We start from the raw sequence: 22,297 nt of genomic DNA, 5'->3' as shown, positions 1-22,297 counted from the left end.
CCTCGTCCTTCCACGAGCGTCTTCTGCCACCGACGGCCCCTTCTGGACGTGGAGATTCAAAACAACAAAGCTCTTGAGCCATTGAACTCAAGTTGTCAACATCACAGCTCCAGATATACAAAGTAAACCCCCCGAAATCAAACGGTGATAATCTCGCAAGCTCCCGTTTTCTTACTTTGCCTGTCGGTAAGTTTGGACTTTTGTCGGTGGGAATCATTTTTCGTCAGTCTGTGTGTAGCATCACCAACCCTCCAGGATTGCCCTGGAGCCTCCAGGAACAAAAGAGTAACCTTTAATGAAAGAGTATGTGGCGTGATGAAACTCCAGGAATACGTCCAACCAAAACTGGCAACCCCATTGCGTCTGTATGGTGAAATCGACATCTACCGATAAAAAGCTAATCCTCCCAAGCCTATATATATACATAGTGTAGCAACAGTGGCGAGTAAAATTGCCAAGGACACTGTTCCTTCATGGAAATCTTCCTTCCAAAGGATGCTTGTCCTTGGCCAGCTGGGCACCTGGTTCAAACACCCTGCATGGGAGATCTCGGTTTTAGATCCGGCTATGCTGCCCCATTGGGTATAATCTAACACAACGATTCCTCGAAGGCTTCTTATGCCACGGCAGGTCTGTCTGATTCTTTCAGGTCCCTTTTCCTGGGCGTTGCTTTATTCACTCAAACAACACGGGCAAAGTAGAACATAATGCGCAGGCTACAGGGGCTCTTCACTCAGCTCTACAGCTAGCCCAATCAATCAATCAATCAATCAATCAATCAGTCACCTACCCACCTTCCTGCATCCCCCCCAACCACCCCTGGCTCAGTCCTTCCTAGAAAACACCTGATGCATCTCAGCTGGGTCTAATCAATTGCACGCGGCGCTGGCTGGCCCTGGGACCTGTGGCTCCTAAAGGACCAGGCTCTACACCGGGCCCACGTTTTGTGAAGTTTTGCCCGTCTTTATGGAGCCCACCAGTGGCGTCGTGGGCCCAGCTGTGCCTGCAGCATCTGAGTCCCCCCGGCAGCGTGGCAGGGTTGGCCTTTGAGCATCGAGGAGCCGCGCCGGGGGCTGCCTGGGCGCGGATTGCTCGCTGGCCTTTCGCCACCGATCCCTGGGGCGAATCCAGCCCCTGCTGAGAGCCCCCCCCCCCCCCCCCCCCCGTAACTCGCTGGCCGAGGCCTCAGCCCCAGATCCCAGCCAGACACATCTGCCCCGGGGAAAGGGCTGATGGTTGTGGACGCAGAGCTCCCTATTCCCAGCCCCGTCCCAGACAGGAAAGGCCCCGTGCCCCATTTCCTGCCCCCCTGAGCCAGCCAGTCCCCGCCCTGGGGCCAAATTGGAGCTGGTGCCCCCTAGAGGGAAAAGCCCCTGTGCCCCATTCCCCCCAAGCCATGCCCTGGAGCTGGATGGGAGCTGAGGAACATTGGCTTGGGGGCTGTTTTGGGGGGGGCTGGGGGCTGTATTTTAGTGTGTGTGTATCTATTGGGGCTCTGGAGGGTGTGGGGATGCTCTATGTGTGTGGAGGGGGGAGCTCCTCTTGCCTATCTTCCTCCCCCCACCCCAGATTCTGGCCCCAGCCCCCTTGACTCCCAGATCCCACCCCAACTCCCTTTTCCTTCCTCCCCCCGTCCCCGCTGCTCCTCCCATCAGTACAGAAGCCCTGCCCCACATCTGGCCCCGAACTCCCCTACAAAGGGAGCCATTGTGCTGGGTGCCTGCTCTGTCACTTCCTCATCGTGCCCATCTGGCTCTGGAGAGCCGGCCATCGAGGCTGGCAGACGCTGGTACCCATCCCAAGGACATAAACCCTTCCCAGGTCTCGGCTGGACCCCGGAGATCGGATGCTTGGAGACACCCTGTGGATTCCGGGTAGGTGTCTCCAGGAGACAAGGGGGCTTCGGGGCAGCATTAGAGGCTGGTGACAGGAGAACCGGGGGGTGGCTACACTTATGCTTCTGGGCATGGGTGGGAGCTCGGCTGGCAGGGTCAGGAACCAATGCAGCACAATTAAGGATCTTAAAGGGAGGGGCTAATGCTTCTCTTTTATGAGGCTGATGGATAGTTGCTGCACTGGGTTCTATCCCCTGCTCTGGGAGGGGAGTTGGGTCTAGTGGTTAGAGCTGGGGGAGGGCTGGGAGCCAGGAGTCCTGGGTTCTGTTAGCCTCAGTTTCCCTTTCAGTGTAACAGCAGTGACTTCTCAGCCAGGAACTCTGGAGTTTCACCCCACCTGCCTTTAACCAAGAGATGCCAAGTTCTGGCCCCATGTTACCCCAAAGCCTTGGCTTCTCTCCCAAGCAAATCAGACTCGCGGATCTTAGGCGACAGACTCAGGAACAGGGAGGAAGGATGGGCCAGTGGTCAGGGCTCCAGCCTAGTACTTCGGTGACCCCCTGTTCAGTTCCTAGTGCTGCCCCCAGACTCCCCACTGGAAGTTAGGCATCTGGTTGCGCTGTGCCTCAATTCCCCAGGTGCCGTGGCCCAAAGGTGACTGCATCTTAGTGCTGGGTGAGCCATCCCTTTGCAGTGTTATGTGCGGCTGTTCCCCAGCTGCCCCAACCCAGAGGTGGCTGTATCTCAGAGCCAGGCAAGGGGTCACTTTGATTCTAACAACTCCGTTGGGTGCTGACTCTGCCTTAGTTAAGGTTGCACCAGAATCTGCATTTTAAACAGTGTGGGCTGTGCGTTAGCTCTGGGGCTGCAAAGACTTGTGAGTTTGAGGGCTGTGTGGTTGGTTTGTTATTGTAGGGTCTCTCCTGAGCGCTGGGGCTGTGCAATCGGGTTTGTTATTGTAGGGTCTCCATGCACGGGGTTGATGCAGTTTGGTTTGTTGTTGTAGGGTCTCTCCTGAGCGCTGGGGCTGTGCAATCCGGTTTGTTATTGTAGGGTCTCCATGCACGGGGTTGGTGTGGTTGGTTTGTTATTGTAGGGTCTCTCCTGAGCGCTGGGGCTGTGCAATCCGGTTTGTTATTGTAGGGTCTCCATGCACGGGGTTGGTGCGGTTTGGTTTGTTGTTGTAGGGTCTCTCCTGAGCGCTGGGGCTGTGCAATCCGGTTTGTTATTGTAGGGTCTCCATGCACGGGGTTGGTGTGGTTGGTTTGTTATTGTAGGGTCTCTCCTGAGCGCTGGGGCTGTGCAATCCGGTTTGTTATTGTAGGGTCTCCATGCACGGGGTTGGTGCAGTTTGGTTTGTTATTGTAGGGTCTCTCCTGAGAGCAGAACCTGGTTTGTTATTGTCGAATGGTTCCCTGGTGCTTTAGTAACAGGGAGAGCCAGGGCTCCTGGCACAGGTATGTCTGAGACCCCTGTGAGGACAGGACAACGGGACGCGTGAGAGCGCGTCCCCTTAACACATCACAGAGAATCACAACACGACACCAGGCTGGGTACCTGCCTGACCTGGAGGGGACAGATCTCATCCAGCAGGGGGCAGTGCTCAGACACCCCCAGCTCTGCTGGTGCCCCTCACTCCTGAACCGCAGCCCCTGCTAGCCCAACCCTGGGCTCCACCCTGCCCCCCAGCTCTGCCGGTGCCCCTCGCTCCCGACCCGCAGCCCCCTTGCCCCGGCCATGTGACACCAGCAGATTGCACAGCCCAGCCCCAGACAAACAGCTCTGTTATTGGAGGGGCGCCGCGTGGCGCTGCCAGGCTGTGCCATTCGGGGGCTGCCACCATCTGCTGTGACGAGCCGCATGGAGCCGGGTGCTCGAGAACCAACCCTCGAGGGGCAAAGGGAATGGGGCCCCAGAGAGAAATGTGCTCTGCCCGCTGCTCCTAACACGAGACCCTGCTCCCCTCCCTGAGCCGGGGACAGAACCCAGGAGTCCTGGCTCCCAGTCCCCTTCCCCCCAACTCTAACCACTAGACCCCACTTGCCTTCCAGAGCCGGGGACAGAACCCAGGAGTCCTGGCGCCCAGCCCCTCCTGCTCTAACCACGAGACCCCGCTCCTCTCCCAGAGCTGGGGATAGAACCCAGGACTCCTGGGTCCGAGCCCCCCCTGCTGTAACCACTAGACCCCGCTCCTCTCCCAGAGACGGGGATAGGACCCAGGAGTCCTGGAGCCCAGCCCCCCCGCTCTAACCACTAGACCTCGCTCCCCTCCCGGTGGTCTCAGTCCCAGTGCTACGGCTGTGATTTTTCCAAAGTTACCTGCCATGCAGTCTGGGCCTTTACCTACCAGTGGGAGCCAGGACTCCTGGGTCCAGTCCCAGGCTCCAGGAGGGGAGTGGAGGGCTAGAGAGACAGATGCCGCAGTGGAGGGGTAGACAGAGGAATGATTCACATGTATCATTGTCTCCCCTGAGCAGGGGGGTCTCCTCACACTCACCGTCCTGGCTGTATCGGCCCCTGCCAGCAGGGGGCACTGCCAAGGCCTTGAGAGCCAGGCCCCCGAATCCTTTCCCCCACCCATGAGCGAGCAGCCCCGAAGCTGTGGGGCAGGAGCACAGCTGCTGCTGGGAGGGGGGATCGTTCACACACACACACCCCCCCGGTGCAGAGCAGCTGGGAGAACACGTGAGGGGCTGGGGAACCCTGGAGGCAGACACACGCTGGAGGCAGGGATCTGAGACACACGTACACACACTGCGCAGACAGGCTGTTGATTGAAAGCAGCATCCCAGGGCGAGTGCCCACAACGACTCCCCCAGATTCACCCCTGGCCTTGATGCAGCACCCCGGGCTGGGGGTGAAGTTGCCCCATGCACTTGTGAGGCCGAGCTGGCTTTGAACCAGGAACCTGCCTGTGGAACGCACGAACACCTACTAACGAAGCAGCAGCCAGGCTGTGATCCACTAGAGATGGTGCTAAAGGGACTCGCTCCATTAGCTGGCAGCAGTAGCAGGGTTGTTATCCTCTAGGTGGCATAAAGGAGTCACTCCATTAGCTGGCAGCAGCAGTAGGCTTTTATCCTCAGTGTGGGCCAGGTCACCAGAGGGGGCTTGGACTTGCACTTAGCTGATGTGTTGCATTTTAACGGCCCTGCCCTGTCTCGTGTCAGTACATCCCCCACCCCGAGGGGGACCCAGGCACTCAGTCCATCAGCAGCTCCCTCGGCCTGGGGGAGGTCGGCAGTTTGACGGATCAGCCGATGCCTGTCGGTGTCACCATCCGGGGTCATAGCCCAGCTGCCACAGATACCAGGGTCATCCCTCTATCCCTCCATATACATGCCCTCCCTCCCTCCATATGCACATACATACCCTCCCTCCCTCCCTCCACCCATATACACATACACACCCTCCATTCATCCCTCCCTCCCTCCATCCATCCCCTCCTTTGCTTCCCTATCCATCCATCCATCCCTCTATCCATCCAGCTACATGCCCTCCCTCCCTCCATCTCCTCCTTTGCTTCCCCATTCATTCATCCATCCATCCATCCATTCATCCATCCACACATGCCATCCCTTCATCCATCCCTCCCTCCCTCCATCCCCTCCTTTGCTTCCCCATCCATCCATCCATCCATCCATCCATCCATCCATCCATCCATATACACGCCCTCCCTCCATCCCCTCCTTTGCTTCCCCATCCCTCCCTACCTCCTTTTATTTTCCCATCCATCCATCCTATCTCTCTATCTGTCTAATCTCCTCCCACTTGGGCCTGGAGTGGGATTACTCCACACACCCCCCCCCCGGCTATTCCCCTGGCCCTAGGGGCTGTCAGGTTTCCTGTGGAAGCTGGCCCAGGGCTGGGTCCATCAGGCTGGCTCTGAGCCGGAGCTGGGAACTGGCCCTGGCAATGCCCGTCACATGGGCACAGGCAGACAGAGTTTGTTCCTTAGCTGAAGTCAGCTGAGCTGGCTGCCATCTGCTCTGTGGAGCGAAGCGTCATCATCCTTATAATTATTAGGGGCTGTATCCTGCGGGCCCTGGCTCCCCGTGGCACCAGTTCAGTCAGGCAGAGCCCAGGGGGTGTAACTGAGAGCAGAATCAGCCTCGATGACTCAGAGATCAGGAGCGATTTTTGCAAAGAGCCTTGAAAATTCAATCCACCCACGCGGGAGATGCAGCAGCCTCTGGGGCTGGGCAGCTGGGGAGCAGCCGCATAGGCAGGGGGATGACTCGCCCAGTGCTGAGATGCAGCCATTTCTGGGGTGGGGCTGGGGCAGCGGGGGAACATCTGCACAGCAACACTGTGCGGGGATGGCTTGCCCGGCGCTGAGATGCAGGACAGCTGGGGAACAGCCACACATAACACTGCATGGGGCAGGCCTCTCCCAGTGCTGGTTTGCAGCCACCTCTGGGGTGGGGCAGCTGGGGAACAGCCACACATAACACTGCATGGGGCAGGCCTCCCCCACAGCTGGGATGCAGCCACCTCTGGGCTGGGGCAGCTGGGGAACAGCCGCACAGTGACGCCACATGGGGTTCTCACTGCCAGGCAAGCTGAACCCGTGCGGCATTGCTGTGCGGCTGTTTCCCAGATTTACCCCTCCCCAGAAGTGGCTGCATCTCAGCACCGGGCAAACCCTCCCTGTCCTTACATTTCCAAGTGTTTGCGCTTTTTGCGAAGAGAAATGCTGTGAATTAGAGCCCAGGACTGGCGCGGGTCCCATCAGCTGGAGAGATTCTGGGTGTGCCCAGCGTGTGCCCAGTGTGGGGGCATTACACAGGGCTCCTTTGTGCCCAGCTGTGTCTCCCCTGGGCGGGGAGGGAGGGAGCTGGGGAAGCGTAGGGGGGGAAATGTGTTGGCAGCACACGACAGGCATGCCAGGAATTCCTGCCCCTGGAATGAATCCACGGGGTGAGGGTGTCACGTGACCCTGGCCAGGGAAATTCGGGTCCTCAGTACAAATTGCCATGGGCTTGTATCTGCCAGGGATCGAACCCAGGAGTCCTGGCTCCCAGCCCCCCTGCTCTAGGGTGACCAGAGTAAATGGACAAAATGTCAGGACACATGGGGGAGGCAAAAACAAAAAACAAACAAAAAAACCACCGGAGCGGCCAAAGCAGCACTATCGGGACAAATGGCATCTCAACTGTGCATCGGTCGGGATGTGGGACAAAGAACTAAAAATCGGGACAGTCCCGATTTTATCGGGATGTCTGGTCACCCTACTCTGCTCTAACCACTAGAGCCCACTCCCCCTCCCAGGGGCAGGGATAGAACCCAGAAGTCCTGGCTCCCAGCGCCACCCTCCATTCACGCATGAGACTCCTCTTCTCCCAGAGCTGGGAGAGAACCCAGGAGTCCTGAGGTCTCTGATCTCCTCTCAGGGGAAGATGCATGAATAAACTCAGAGCCGAACTATCCTTCCTCCGGCCCAGTGTGACCTGAGGGCTAGACCCGCTTGGGCCCTGTGGGACCACCTCCCCACAGCCCCGGGAGGCAGAGAGCTGTGCCGGGAGTAGCAGCCAGCACGTGAAGCCAGCTCCCCCTCCCCCCCCCCCGGTGGCAGGTCCCCCCCACGCACACGCTGAGCCGGAGGAATTTGTGTGTGGGCTCCGCTCACTCGCAGAAACGCAGAGCGACCGGCACCCCGGCTCGCCGGCTGCAGGAGGGGACGCCAGGCCAGCGTCTGGCCCAGGATGGGACACTGCCCCGCTGAGAGCCAGCGGTGGGATCCATGAGGGGGAGGCTGGTGCCACATCGTGGGAGCTCTCTGCACTGGTATCCCCTGCTGCCCCAGCTCAGTCACCAGCTAGCCTGGGGTTCCCCTTTTCCCTGCCACCCCGGATCAATCCCTGGGCCTGCTAGCCCAGTGTCCTCCTTCCCCATTGCCAGGGATCAGATTTGGAGCCTCCCTAAGTTGGTATCCCCCCCCGGGCCTGGTAGCCCAGCGTCCCCCTTCCCCACTGCCAGGAATCAGATCTGAGGTCCCCCTAACCTGGTATCCCCCACTTCCTGCTGACTCAGATTAGAGCGTTTCTCTGGAAAAGCCAGTCCCAGCTGTGCAGAGGGGGGCGTTGTTCCGGCCGCTGCCTCGGACCTGGGACTCTCTGATCACTCCGGGGTCCATCTGTGGCTCTGACCCCACCGGTCCCTTCGGTTACAGGTGCCGGGATTTTGCCAACTTCATGTTGGAGTCGCCGAGGGGTTAGACAGCCTGGAGGACACTGAAAGGTATGAGAATGCGGAGCGTCGCCGTGTGCCAGAGTGGGCTCGGGTGGCTTAGAGCAGGCAGGGCTGGGAGCCAGGATGCCTGGGTTCTATCCCCAGCTTTGGCAAGGGAGTGGGGTCTAGTGGTTAAAACAGGGGGGCTGGGAACCAGGACTCCTGGGTTCTGTCCCTGGCTTTGGGAGGGGAGTGGTGTCTAGCGGTTAGAGCAGGGGGGCTGGGAGTCCAGATTCTGGGTGATTAATGAGCCTCGTAGCTCTGCTGACATTTTCCCTCAGGAGGCACAAAGGCCTTTGTCTCTCATGTGGGGAGAAGTCGCCTGTTTATCGCCCTGGGACCTGTGTGGGCAAGCGGGGTGGGGTTGTCCTAGTCACTACTGATCAAAAGAACCAGGAGTCCTGGTGCCTACCCCCATCCCTGCTCTAACCACTAGACCCCGCTCCCCTCCTGGAGCTGGAACCCAGGCGTCCTGACCCCCCTCCCTCCCGCACGGTCTTCTGATAAGCTCTCTCAGTATGTGTAACCCAAGCTGGTGCCAATCACCAGCCATGGATGGCAGCCGTGCCCACGACCGGGAGGCCGAGCCCCACGTTGCCTGGCTACCCCCTGGCCTAGGCCTGCTGCCCCTGGCTTTTCTCCCCAGCTGAGTGTGGGCAGCAGGGGTGTGTGTGTCACGGCTTGGATGGGAGACCCTCGCCTCCCAGGGGACGGGACTGGTGGGAGGAGTGTTGGGAGGGCACAGAGCCCGGCGAGGGCTTGTGGGGAGCTAGAGCTGGGGCTGGTCTGGGGCTTGGGGGGGTCAGAGGTTGAGGACTGGAGGGGTTCAGGGAATTTAGGGGGGCAGATGGAGGGCCAGTGGATTTGGGGGGGCAGAGGGCAGGATTTGGAGATGGGGCCACAGGGGGCATGAGGGGTTGAGGCGATTCAGGGGGAAAAAAGCGGGGTAGCTCATGGTTTCAGGGGAAATGGGGGTCAGGATTTTTTGGGGGGTGAGCAGCTAGAGGTGTTGGGGGCCAGATCAGGAGAGCTGTTCTGGGGAGGATCAGGAATGAATGGGGTGGGGCGGAGCCGTGGGGGAAGGATCAGGAGGGCGGAGGCCTCCCCCGAAGGGTTACGGGGCCGCCCTACATCAGGACGGGGCTGGCTCCATGGCCCGTGGGGCTCACACCAGGGCTGGGCCATGGCAACCAGCCTGTGCCAGGGAGCTGGGGGTTGGAGAGCGGCGGAAGCATGGAAATGGGGCCTGATGCGGGCAAGGGGCTGGAGCCATCTTTCCCGGCAGCCATCTTGCCTCTGACCTGCAAAGGCCTGGGTAGAGTTTGCCCCATAGGCCTCTCATTAAGGTTGCCAACTTTCTAATCACATAAAACCAAACACCCCTGCCCCGCCCCTTCTCTGAGGCCCCGCCCCCTGCTCCGCCCCTTCTAAGAGGCCCCACCCCCCACTCACTCCATCCCCCCTCCTGCTGTCGCGAGCTCTCCCCCACCCTCTCTGGGCTGGGGCAGGGGGTTGGGATGCGGGAGGGGGTGAGGGCTCAGGCTTGGGGTGCGGGCTCCGGGGTGGGGCCAGAAATGAGGGGTTCAGGGTGCAGGAGGGAGCTTCAGGCTGGGGCAGGGAGTTGGGGTGCAGGAGAGGGCTCCGGGCTGGGGCAGGGGGTTGGGGTGTGGAGGGGGGTGCAGAGTGCAGGCTCTGGGAGCTCAGGGCTGGGGCAGAGGTACGGGGCTAAGGCAGGCTCCAGGCCTGAGTGGGGTTGGCCTCTCCGCACAGGTCTCTCATCCCCTTCTCCCCATGTCGTGGGGCTACTCAAGGCCTAGGCCTGAGTTGGGTTGGCCCCACAGACCTCTCTACCCCGTCCCCTAGGATCTGGTTGCTACTCAGAGACTAGGGTTGGCTCCATAGACCCCTTTCCTCCTTCCCCCCCATGCCATGGGGCTACTCAAGGTCTAAGCCTAGGGAGCCCTGGGTAGAGTCGGCCCTAGCCACCCCTTCTGGGCCCCGTGTCATGGTGACCATTCAAGGCCTGGGCCCTCAAGGCCCACCAGGGTCGGGGGGCCCAACCCATGGCCGTTGTGTCTATCAGGGCTGCTCCATGGCTAGCTCCCCACGGTGCCCCCCGCCCCGCAGCTCTGCTGGCCCATCGGAGTCACCTCCTCGGAACCGGCCAGCCTGGGAATTGTGCTGGCTCATAAGGGAGCGTCTGTGTCCTCGGGGGGACTGTCTTTGAGGTTAAGGCGGGACGGCTGGGAGCCAGGACTCCTGGGTTCTCCCTCCAGGTCTGAGAAGGGAGTGGGGGCTAAGGCGGGACGGGCTGGGAGCCAGGACTCCTGGGTTCTCTCCCTGGCTCTGCTACTCGTGTGCCGGGTGTGAATGTGGCGAGGCCCCACTGCCATCTTGTGGCCATTGTGAGAACAGCAGCGACTGCTCGGTTCCCATGTTTCCTTGGGTGGGGTTGAGGTTGCGTTTCTCTCCCCCCACACTCCCCCCCACCCCCTCCACGCCCTGGGCCAGGGATCTCCCTGCCCTGCTGGAGTCACAGCTGAGAGCCTGCGGGGCAACATGTCCCTGGGCCTAGTGTTAAATCTCCTGAGTGTCAGGGAATGATCCCAGGAGCCCTGGCTCCCAACACCCCCCCCCCACTCTAACCACTAGACCCCACTTCCTTCCCCTTGTTGGGAAGTGATTCCCCAACCTCAGAGACTCCCTCCCCCGCTCCTGCATTGGGGGAACTGTCCCCCGAGATCCACCCTGAAAGTGTCTCTCCAGTTAATCTAATCCTTACTTCTGTAGGGGAAGGGTCTGATTGCAGAGGGTGGGGCACGGGAGTGGAAGCCAGGACTCCTGGGTTCTGTCCCCAGCATGACCCTTAGGGGGCATCACAGCAGTTGCTGCTTGCAATGAATGACCTCTAGTTTTGGTGCCCGCGTGCCCTGGTCTCTCCCCAAGAAACTCGCCGGCTGTTTCTTTGGAGGCCCCCAGCGCCTCCTGCTGGGAGGGGTGAATCTGCTCTGTTGGGGTGCATGCTGCCCCCTGCTGGATGGGATCAGACCTGCCGTGTGCACATAGTGGGCTCTCCGGGGTCGGGTCCCATTTGCCCTGGGGGTGAGATGGGGAAACACCAACCACACCTCATCTAAACCCCTCTTCTCTCTCCCCAGTTGGCACAACGCCGCTGCCCCCTGAGAAGATGAAGGCTGCTGGCACTCTGCTCACCTTCGGGATCCTATTTGGAGGTACCGAGGGGACCCCAAGGGAGCAATCCACAGCCCCATTTCCTGTCTTTTACAGCCCTGTCTCCAGAGAGTGGGTTTGAACCTGGGGCTCTCGGGAGCGAACAGCCAGAGCTGTTGCTCACTGAGCCAAAGGGGAGTAGGTGGCGTGTACACCTCAGTGCATGAACTGTCCACTCGCCCTGTGTCATCACACAGACCTAGCCAAGCGGCGGGATGGTGCATCTGATTGGTTTTCCAGCCCCGCCAATCAGCTCACCGTCGGCGGTTCAAATTTTCCTGGCGCGTGAGCTGACTTTGTTGGACCTTGGTCTAGCTCTGTTGTACCCCTGGACTGAGGGCTGGGTGGTCCCAGGAGAACAAGCCACCCAGTCCCTGCTGGGGGGGTGTCCTCCAAGGTGGGGGGCTGCGGGTGTGTGTTTTGGGGAGCTCTCCACATTGTGGGGAAAAAGAGGGATGCTCTCCATGAGATATTCCCTCCCCTACCCCAGCAGCCAGGCTCCCACAATGAGAGCTTGGGGAGTAGGATCCAGGTTCGAACTGGACACTGAAAGCGGGTGGTTGAGTCAGCAGGGAAACTGAGGCATGGGAGGAGTTCCAAGGTCAGGTGCGTGTTCATTCAGGTCTAACATTCGCAGCATGGGAAAAGCCCTGAACTAGCTCCACCGGAACTAGCTCTGACGGAAGAGAGTTCCCAAAGGCCTCGGGTTCGGGCTGTGCTCACAGGATAGCTCGGGGGGGATAGCTCAGTGGTTTTAGCGTTGGCCTGCTAAACTCAGGGTTGTGAGCTCAATCCTTGAGGGGGCCATTTAGGGATCTGGGGCAAAAATTGGGGATTGGTCCTGCTTTGAGCAGGGGGTTGGACTAGATGACCTCCTGAGGTCCCTTCCAATCCTGCTATTCTATGATTCTATGATCGGGGACCCTGCTGGGGGGAACATACAGGCAGCCCTGCTTGGTGTCCTCGCTGGAACAGGATCCGTTGGGGTGACTCAAAGAGGAGGCCGTGAGGGTCAGAACTGTAATTTTATGTCAGTTGAATTGTACCTGTTGCTGGGGTGGCGTTTAGATACGGTGCCACCCAGGTGTCTGAGAAATAACTGGAGAGAGATGAAAGCAGGGATGGCTGGATGGTGGGTTGGACGAATGGATGATTGGATGGGTGGGTAGGAGGATGGATGGATAGAAGGTAGGTTGGTTGAGTGGATGATTAAATGAACAAACGGTTGGTTCAGATGGTTGGGTGGGTAGGTGGATGGATAAATGGTGGATTGTTTGGATGGATGGACAGAAGGACGGATGGATGGATGGTTAAATGGTTGGATGGATGGACCGTTGGCTGGCTGGGTGGGTAGATGGATAAATGGTTCATTGGATGGATGTGTGGATAAATGTTTTTGTGGGAGGGAGGGAGGGAGGGAGGGAGGGAGGGATGGTTAGAGTGGGATGAATGGATGGATGGATAGGTGGAGAGATGGATGGATGGATAGAGAGGGATGGATGGATGGATAGCTGGAGAGAGGGATGGATGGATGGAAATGGATGGATGGATGGATGGATAGGTGGAGAGAGGGATGGATGGAAACGGATGGAGGGATGGATGGATAGAGAGGGATGGAGAGATGGATGGATGGACAGAGAGGGATGGAAAGATGGATGGATGGAAATGGATGGATGGATAGGTGGAGAGAGGGATGGATGGATAGGTGGAGGGAGGGATGGATGGATGGAAACAGATGGAGGGATGGATGGGTAGAGTGGGATGGACAGACGGGTAACAAACCAGGGCCCAGCAGGGTTTGGCAGCTGGGCAGAGAAGAGGGCAGTGGGAAAATCGACAGGAAGGAGACTGGACCATGGCAGGAGAGGTTGGGGGCAAAGGGGACGGGCGTGTGGGTTCCTGGCTCCACTGCCCAGTGCCTGTTGCTCCCATCTGCCCGCCAGGCACCCTGGGTGGGCCATGGAGCGCGTGGATGCCCCAGACCATTGTGGCCTTCGAGGGCACGTGTGTGGCCATCCCGTGCCGCTTCGACTACCCGGACGAGCTGCGCCCCTCGGCCGTGCACGGCATCTGGTACTTCAACAGCCCCTACCCCCGGAACTACCCGCCCGTGGTGTACAAGTCGCGCACCAGCATCGTTCACGAGAGCTTCCAGGGCCGCACCCGCCTGCTGGGTGACCTCCAGGCCCGCAACTGCACCCTGCAGCTCGGCCGCCTCAGCCCCGAGCTGGCGGGGAAGTACTTCTTCCGCGGGGACCTGGGCGGCTACAACCAGTACACCTACTCGGAGCACAGCAACCTGGAGATCATCAGTGAGTGGGGGGCGCTGGGGCCAGGCCCCTTGGACGGCTAAATCGGGGAATGAGACACAGGGCCTTTCCCCTCTAGGGGGCGCCGGCTGCCATCCAGCTTCAGGGCACGGGACTGGCTGGCTCGGGGGGGGAGGTGGGGGGTGGAAATGGGGCACGGGGCCCTTGACCCTCTAGGGGCTCAATTAATAGTGATGAGAGAGCCCCCTCCGCAGTGAATCCTGCACCCTGTGCCATGGAGCTCAGCACCCCCCTACTGTTGCATCAGGGCGCATTTGGGTCTCTTCTCGTCTCTGGGAGGGGAGTGCGGTCTTGTGGTTAGAGCCGGGGAGGTGGGGACTGGGAGCAGGACTCCTGGGTTCTCTCTATGGCTCTGGGAGGGGAGTGGGGTCTAGTGGTTAGAGCCGGGGAGGTGGGGACTGGGAGCAGGACTCCTGGGTTCTCTCTATGGCTCTGGGAGGGGACTGGGGTCCAGTGGGTTGGAGCCCGAGTCTTTGGCTTTACCCAGCCTCTTCCCTCGCCAGACAAACCCACCATTGTGCCCCCGGCTGCGGTGGTGGTGGGGACGGAGGCGGAGCTGCGGTGCGTGGTGCCGGATAACTGCCCCACCATGAAGCCCGTGGTGAGCTGGCTACACCACGAGGTGCTGGAGGAGCAGGCTGTCTTCGGCCAGCTGGAGGAGGAGAGCGGCACCTGGAGCCAGGTGTCCCTGCTCAAGTTCCGGCCCTCGCGGGAGAACGATGGGCACGAGCTGGGCTGCCAGGTCACCTACCCCAACACCACCTTCCTCTTCGAGGCCTTCGCCACCCTGGACGTCAAGTGTGAGTCCCCAGAACTGCCCCCCGGCCAGCCTGCTGGGTTCTGGCCCTGGTGCCGGGAGGGGAGTGGGGGCTAGTGCTTAGAGCAGGAGGAGTTAACCTGCGGGTTAACCCTGCTGCCACCCAGTGGCAGGGAGTCCCATGGGTTAACCCCACTAATACCTGGTAGCGTGGCCTTAACACCCAGTGGCAGGGAGTCCCACAAGTTATCCCCGCTGACCTCCAGTGGCAGGGAGTCCCATGGGTTAACCCCACTAATACCTGGTAGAGTGGCCTTAACACCCAGTGGCAGGGAGTCCCGCAAGTTATCCCCGCTGACCTCCAGTGGCAGGGAGTCCCCCAGGCTAAGGACACTCTGCCTCCCCCACCGCAGACGTGCCCCGGATCCTGCAGGTGAACTCGTCCCTGGAGATCACGGAGGGCTCGCACGTGGTGCTGGCGTGCGTGGTGGACAGCAACCCCCTGGCCTTGCTGGCGTGGTTCAAGGAGGAGGCCGTGCTGCGGGAGGAGCCATCCACCAACCTGACGCTGGAGCTGGAGAACGTCACTCACACGCACGACGGGATCTACACCTGTGTGGCCGAGAACGTGTATGGGCGGGTGAACCGCTCCCTGGCCCTCACCATCATGTGTGAGTGCCTGGAGGGGAGGGAAGTGGGGTCTAGTGGTCAGAGCGGAGCGGGGGAAGGGCTGGGAGCCTGGGCTCCTGGGTTCTATCCTGGCTCTGGGAGGGGAAGGGGGATTGAGATCTAGTGGTTAGAGTGGGGATGGTGCGGGGGCTGCTCCTGGGTTCTGTTCCCCAGCGGTGGGAGAAGTGGGTCCTAGTGGTTAGAGTGGGGGTGGGGGGTTGGGAGCCAGGACTCCTGGTTTTCCATCCTAGCTCTGGGAGGGGAGTGGGCCTAGTGGTTAGAGTGTAGGGATGGGGGGGGGGGCTAGGAGCCAGGACTCCTGGGTTCTGTCCTGGCTCTGAAAGGGGAGTGGGGCACTTTGCTTATAGTTCTGGCTCTGTGGGTCAGTGAACGCGTGCCCTCCCCTCGCAGACGCCCCGCGGAAGCCGTCAGTGAACTCCTCGGTGGTGGCAGTGGAGGGGGAGCCGGTGACTATCCTGTGCACCACCGAGAGCAACCCGGAGCCCATCATCACTATCTTCAAGGAGAAGCAGATCGTGGCCACGGTGGTCTACGAGAGCGAGCTGCTGCTGGAGATCCCCGCCGTGACCCACGAGGACGACGGGGAGTACTGGTGTGTGGCGGAGAACCAGTACGGCCAGCGCGGCTCCGCCTTCAACCTCACCGTGGAGTGTGAGTCACCCATACCCGGTGGCAGAGGGTGTCAGGGCTTTCCCCCCTCTATCCTACCCCCCCCCAGAGGTGGCTGTCCCTGAGCACCAGACGAGCTGCCCCTGGGCAGCGTTATGTGTGACTGTTCCCCAGCTTCCCCACCCCAGATAAGGCTGCATCTCAGCCAGCTCTGGCACAGGCCATCCTTGCACAGTGTTATATGTGGCTGTTCCCCAGCTGCCCTGCCCCAGAGCTGGCTGCATTTCAGCGCCAGCCTAGCTGTTTCCGTGCAATGTTATGTGCTGCTGTTCCCCAGATATCCCGCCCCAGACGAGGCTGCATCTCAGGTAGCTCTCGTGCAGGCCATCCCCATGCAGTGTTGTGTGGCCGTTCCCAAGGTGCCCCTCCCCACAGCTGGCTGCATCTCAGTGCCGGGCGAGCTGTCCCCATGTAGCGTCGCTGTGCGGCTGTTCCCCAGTTGCCCCACCCCAGATGAGGCTGCATCTCAGGCAGCTCTGGGCCAGGCCATCCTTCTGCAGCGTTATGTGTGGCTGTTCCCCAGCCGCCCCACCCCAGAGCTGGCTGCATCTCGTCGATGCTGATGCTGTGTCTCTCCTCCGCAGTCGCTCCCATAATCCTCGTGGAGTCGAAGTGCACGGCGGCCCGGGACACGGTGCAGTGTGTCTGCGCCGTGCTGGCCAATCCAGAGCCCGTGATATCCTTCGAGCTGCCCACCCGGAACGTGACGGTCAATGAGACTGACCAGGAGTTCGTCTATTCCCAGAAGACGGGCTACACGGTCACCAGCATCCTGACGCTGCGCGGGGAGCCGGACTCGCAGCTCTTCATTGTCTGCTCCGCCCGCAACCTGTACGGCACCAAGAACCAGCAGCTCCAGTTCCACCACTCCAGTGAGTGTCCGCCTGTACAGCGCCCCCTGCTGGGAGAGGCCGGGGCTGGGGTAGCTGGGTGCTCCCCCCACGGCCAGTGCTCCTGCCCCGCTCCCCACAGCGCCCCCTGCTGGGAGAGGCCGGGGCTAGGGTAGCCAGGAACTCCCCCCACGGCCAGTGCTCCTGCCCCACTCCCCACAGTGCCCCCTGATGGGAGTAGCCAGGGCTGGGGTAGCCGCGAGCTCCCTCCATGGCCAGCACTCCCCTGCCCCCCACTCCCCACAGCGCCCCCACTGGGCAAGGCCGGGACTAACCCCAGCCTGCATGCTGCTTTCAGACAATCTGATGTGGGCGAAGGTGGGGCCGGTGGGTGCCGTGGTGGCCTTTGCGATTCTCATCGCCGCCGTGTGTTACGTGAGTCAGACACGGAAAAAGTAAGTCCGGAGCCCCCCGGGGCTCAGCTGCACTAACAAATGGGAGCGGGGGGACGCCGGGGCCCGAATCCAGGCTGGAGCCAGACGGGATCGCAGACCGTCCTCTTGCCAGTATGAGGCAGAACTGCTCTTAAAGGGAGAGCAGCTGTTCTGGGCGTCAGTCGATTGAAATCCTTCCTGGACCAACCCTCGGCCTAACTGCCATCACCAGGTGGACCTTCCAATCCAGTTGGGTTTTCAAACGAGGGGCGCTCTGACCGGGGCGGGCGGCGAACGGCCTCGCACCGAAATAAGTGTCGTTCCCCGCAATCCGACGGAAAGGGCGATTTTGGCAGGGGAAGGCCACCATTTTTTGTCTCTCCAAATAAAGGCAGAATAACAATTAACACACATGACGGCTCTTCGCTTAAAACTAAGGAGCATTTTTGTAGGAGAAGGATACACATTTGTATCCAGATCAGTAACCGACAATCGCTGGTTAAATGGCATTTCTAATGACTCACGAACAGCATAATTCACGCAGCACCAATGTTAATCCGTGTTCGGTAATTAGCAGTCACCTATTGATCAGTCTGGGGCATTAGCCACGAATTGATCCTAATCAAAGATGGTTGGTGGGTAATTAATGATTGATAATTCATTAGCAACTATCAGTCACTGATACCTCAGGAGCAAACTGCTACCTTTGGATTATTAAGATCATTATTAAATTATGTCATTAATGCAGATGCAGTTATGTCATGCAGATTGTTAATTGAGTAATGAGATACGGGGGAGCTCTGGGGGGTCGCCCAGTCACAGGGCATTGCCCCTCGCTGTGTTGGTCGCCCAGCGACAGAGAATCCCCCCTCCCACTGTGGGGGTCGCCCAGCGACAGAGAATCCCCCCTCCCACTGTGGGGGTCGCCCAGTGACAGAGAATTCCCCCCCCACTGTGGGGGTTGCCCAGTCACAGAAAATCTCCCCCCCCCCCCACACACTGTGGGGGTCACCCAGTGACAGAGAATCCCCCCCCCCCGCCCCACTGTGGGGGTCGCCCAGTGACAGAGGTGTCTGTGTCGTCTCTCTCTCCCCAGGAAAAACGTGAACGAAAACTCCAGCTTCGTGCAGCTGGAGCACCCGCCCGTGGCGTACAGCGGCGAGTACCGGCCCCCGGGGGCCCTGGACAAATCTGAGGTGGGACGATGGGATTGGCATGGCAAGGAGAACATGGAGGTGGACAGAATGCTGTGTGTGTGGGTAGGGAGGGGTGCCTGGGGGGCATTAATGGATGGATGGAGGGGTGTCTATAGGGGTGGATAGGTGGAGGGATGTGTATGCGGATGAATGGGTGGATGGAGGGATGGATGGATGGAGGGGTGTGTATAGGGGTGGATGGATGGAGGGAGGGGTGTGGAGAGATTTTGGTGGGGATGAATGGGTGGATGGAGGGAGGGAGGGAGGGAGGGAGTGTGTATAGGGGTGGATAAGTGGAGAGGTGTGGATGGGGATGGAGGGAGGGAGGGTTGTGTATAGGGGTGGATGGATGGAGGGAGGGAGGGGGGTGTATGGGCTGGCTGGCTGGAGGGTGTGGATGGGGATGGATGGATGGATGGAGGGAATGTGGATAAGGGAAGAGGTGTGGATGGGGATGGAGGGAGGGAGGGGTGTGTATGGGGTGGATGGATGGAGGGAGGGGTGTATATAGGAGTGGATGCAGGGGGTGTGTGTATGGGGGTGGGTGGATGGATGGATGGATATGGGGTGGAGGGATGGATGGAGGGGTGTGTATGGGGTGGATGGATGGAGGAAGGGGTGTATATAGGGGTGGATAAGTGGAGTCGGGTGGATGGGGATGTATAGTTTAGATAAAGTTGATCCCTCTATGTTGTCAGTCACTATTTAGTTTCCATAACCGGAGAGGAAACCTAGCCCAGACTGGCTGGCTCAGGGGGGTGGGGAATGGGACACGGGGGCCTTTCCCCTCTCGGGGAACTAGATCAGTTCCTGGATGACGGGTCCATCAATGGCTATTAGCCAGGATGGGCAGGGATGGTGTCCCTGGCCTCTGTTTGCCAGAAGCTGGGAATGGGCGATGGGCTGGATCACTGGATGGTGACCTGTTCTGTTCACTCCCTCTGGGGCGCCTGGCACTGGCCACGGCCGGACGACCGGACACTGGGCTAGATGGACCTTTGGTCTGACCCAGCCTGGCCATTCTTATGTTCCTATGATCCAGCCCCAGGCTGGTGCATGGGGGTGGGGGAAGGGATTCTTCCATCCCTTTGCGTCCCAGACCCAGTCCCTAAAGCTGCAGCTTTGGAGGTGCTCCCCAGAGGCATCTTCCATATGGGGCAGCAACAAGGGGTCGTCCCCCCAGGTACACAGTGACTGCTCTTCCTTCTCCGCTAGTCTAAGGAGATCTGCTCCCTGGAGAGCCACTGACCCCCGGGTAAGTCTGGATTCCCCAGTCTGTGTCACCCCCCACCAGTGTGCGTCACACCTCGGCTCGGACACGGGGACCTCCTCTGCGCCCCACAGTCATGCAGCGGAGTGGCTGGGCAGGGAATGGGACACAGGGCCTCTCCTGTAGGGGGTGCTGGCTCCGATGTGGCCAGAGAGTCGGGGACTGTTGGGCTCATGGTGGTGGGGAATAGGGCATGGGGCCTTTTCCCTCTAGGGGGCACTGGTTCTGGTTTCTATCCTGTTGCTTGGGTGGCTCTCACAGGTCAGCTGTGGGGCAGGGCATGGGGGTCTTCCTGGAATACTGGCAGCCCCTTGTCCTGGCAGCAAGGTCCCTTGCAGCGTTGTGGTGTTTTCCTTTCCCCCTCTGCTTGTTTCGTGGTCTCGTCTCTTTGTGGCGTAAAATCTTAACAGACAGCCCCCCACCCCCACATGGGACAGTCCTCGCACCCCTGGCACACCCTGCCCAGGAGAGCTCTGATTAGGAATGCATCCTTTGGAAAGGATCCTGCAGCTATTAGTTCCCCAGGTTAATACCAATAAAGTCCCACGGGCTAATCCCAGTAAGATCAAGTGGCAGTGAGTTTTCTAGGTAAACTATGGTATTATTGGACCAGCTAACCCCAATGGTATCCTCCTGAAGCAAATCCAATATGATGAGCCCCTAGTATCCAGTGGCAGGGAGTCCCAATGGTTAACCCCACTAAAACCCAGTGGCAGGGTGTCCTGTGAGTTAATCCTATAATATCCAGTGGCAGGGAGCCCCCCAATTGTTAATTCCATAATACCCAGTAGGTGGGACTCCTGTGGGTTAATATCCAGTGTCAGGGAGTCCCACAGCTAATCCTATCATATCCAGGCTCTGGGAGTCTCACAGATAAGCCTATAATTTTCACCAGCAGGGCGTCCCACAGGTTTATCCTATAATATACATTGGCAAGGAATCCCACAGGTTAACCCTGTAATATCCAGTGGCAAGGAGTCCCGCAGGCTAACACTGTACTCTCCAGTGTCAGGGAGTCCCACAGGTGAACATGCCAATCGTACCCAGACTGATGCTGCTCTGCTTCCCCCGTAGTATGAGCGGCGCCTGGCCTCCGACAAACACCTCCTGAACAAGCCCGAGGGCTCCCTGGACCTGAACGTGGACTATGCCAACATCGACTTCACCAAACTGGCCACCAAGGACAGCTACACCCTGACGGAGGAGCTGGCGGAGTATGCGGAGATCCGCGTCAAGTGAGCGCCCCCCGCCTCCCCCCAGTGACACGCCTTCTGCCATGGAAACCTTGCCCGCCGGAAACAGGACCTGTCTGTGCCCCCAAATCACCAGGCATGCCGCCGCCCCGGAAACCCCGCCTACCGGGATCAACCCCCTGCAGAGTGCAGGTCCTGCCACGCCCACTCATGGCAGGACACGCCCCCTGCCATGGAAACCCCACCCACTGCCATCAGGACCTCGGACTGAACGCAGCTGGGACTGGGACTGTCTCTCGCTGTGTGTCTGCACAGTACCTGGCACAATGCGGCTCCAATCTCAGCTGGGGCAGGGACTATCTCTTGCTGTGTGTCTGGCCAGCGCCTCCTACCCTGATGGGGGCCCCTTCTTTGACAGCCCTATGGCTGGTTATGTGGGTCTGGGCCTGCACTGGGACCCAGGAGACCTGGGGTTTCAATCCCACCTGTGCTACAGACTTTGTGCTACCTTGAGGTATGTCCTAACCTCTCTGCGTGCCTCAGTTTCCCCACAATCTCTTAATTTCCCCTGTGCACAATGTGGCTCATAATTCCCTCCCACCCCAGGGCTTTTGTGAGGCTAAATTTGGAACCGTTTGGGAGGCTCAACCAAAGCCCTGTTGAATCATTAATTACCCCGTTGAGCTATCTCTCTAGGAGCCATGCAAGTACCTGCCTAGATAGCCCAGGTGGACCCTGTACAAAACGGGCCCGGCTCCTCCCTAAACCCATCCAGTCCTTGTTCTAATTCCCCCAATCTGTCTTTCCATGTGCGGAAGGAACAACTTGGTTTTTCTTCTGCGTAAAGATTTGTCTGTGGTATAAATCTGCTGAGACCAGCACAGCCATCCCCAGCCAGGAAGGGGAAGACACTATACTGGGATAAAGCCCTGTCCTACAGGGCTAACTGCCTCCACAGCTGTACTGGTATAGACAGGGCTTGTGCTGGTGGTCTACCTAGATCAGTAGAAAATCACACGTCTAATTGACATAGTTATTCCGGGGGGAAATCTCTGGGTGGCTCAGATGTAAATCAGGAGTCCAAAAAAACCCCGCAGCTGTAATCTTTGTTTCCCACTGGGATAAACAGGTGCTCACGTTCTGGGTCCGATCCCCTGGAATTCTATGATCCATCGGCACCAGCCATCCTGGGGGGAAATTTAAAACAAATCGTCATTTATTTTTGGTGTCATTTTTTAACCGATATTTGCCTGATGATAGACAACGAAATAAATAAAAAGCCCAGACTAACAACGTCGAAACTCTCTAACCAGCGCTTAATTCTGCCCAGAAACCTCCCCCTAACCTTGTTAACCCTTCCAGGCACCCGGATCGAGGCTCTATTTATTGATTAGCTGGATGTGACGTGATTAGATGTCAAATCAAACACAGCGCTTGAGGCACTGGTATAATAATAGCAAGGCCACTTCACAGAGCTCTGGCAGGTAGAGGAACCATGCAAATGGCGTTGACATGAGGGCAGGGTGGAAAGGATCCAGGGACCTCGCGAGGCAGCCAGCCGCCCGCACTGACGCAGAACCAAGTAGCCCCAGACCATCCCTGTCAGGCGTTTCTCGAACCTGGTCTTAAAA

The 22,297-nt window shown here is 59.3% G+C and overlaps 1 protein-coding gene across 4 annotated transcripts; it reads left to right on the top strand.

The window, feature by feature from the left end:
- Window positions 1–1,710: 1,710 nt before the first annotated feature.
- Window positions 1,711–21,969, top strand: LOC125625784 (myelin-associated glycoprotein). Of its 4 annotated transcripts, none has more exons than XM_048828279.2 (11): window positions 1,711–1,874; window positions 11,225–11,299; window positions 13,241–13,609; window positions 14,131–14,427; window positions 14,798–15,055; window positions 15,465–15,725; window positions 16,328–16,615; window positions 16,932–17,028; window positions 18,104–18,203; window positions 19,419–19,458; window positions 20,548–20,680. In XM_048828279.2, the coding sequence occupies exons 1-10, from the start codon at window positions 1,847–1,849 to the stop codon at window positions 19,449–19,451; spliced, it is 1,806 nt and encodes a 601-aa protein (XP_048684236.2). In that variant the 5' UTR covers window positions 1,711–1,846; the 3' UTR covers window positions 19,452–19,458; window positions 20,548–20,680. The 4 variants fall into 4 exon arrangements, with proteins under 4 accessions (XP_048684236.2, XP_048684232.2, XP_048684233.2 ...); XM_048828276.2 differs by lacking the exon at window positions 19,419–19,458 and adding an exon at window positions 8,008–8,075 and having other exon boundaries at window positions 1,714–1,874; window positions 20,548–21,969; XM_048828277.2 differs by lacking the exons at window positions 1,711–1,874; window positions 19,419–19,458 and adding exons at window positions 7,456–7,622; window positions 8,008–8,075 and having other exon boundaries at window positions 20,548–21,969.
- Window positions 21,970–22,297: the final 328 nt, after the last annotated feature.

This window comes from Caretta caretta, chromosome 24 (assembly GCF_965140235.1).
Source record: "Caretta caretta isolate rCarCar2 chromosome 24, rCarCar1.hap1, whole genome shotgun sequence".
NCBI classification, from domain to species: domain Eukaryota; kingdom Metazoa; phylum Chordata; order Testudines; family Cheloniidae; genus Caretta; species Caretta caretta.
The sequence above is the reverse complement of the archived record's forward strand: the minus strand, read 5'-3'. Positions and strand labels throughout refer to the sequence as shown.

Coding starts and splice junctions, on each gene's coding strand:
- LOC125625784 (XM_048828275.2), top strand. CDS start 1,847: ATGCTTGGAGACACCCTGTGGATTCCGG. Junction 1,875..11,224: donor AGACACCCTGTGGATTCCGG/GTAGGTGTCTCC, acceptor CTCTCTCCCCAG/TTGGCACAACGCCGCTGCCC. Junction 13,610..14,130: donor CAGCAACCTGGAGATCATCA/GTGAGTGGGGGG, acceptor TTCCCTCGCCAG/ACAAACCCACCATTGTGCCC.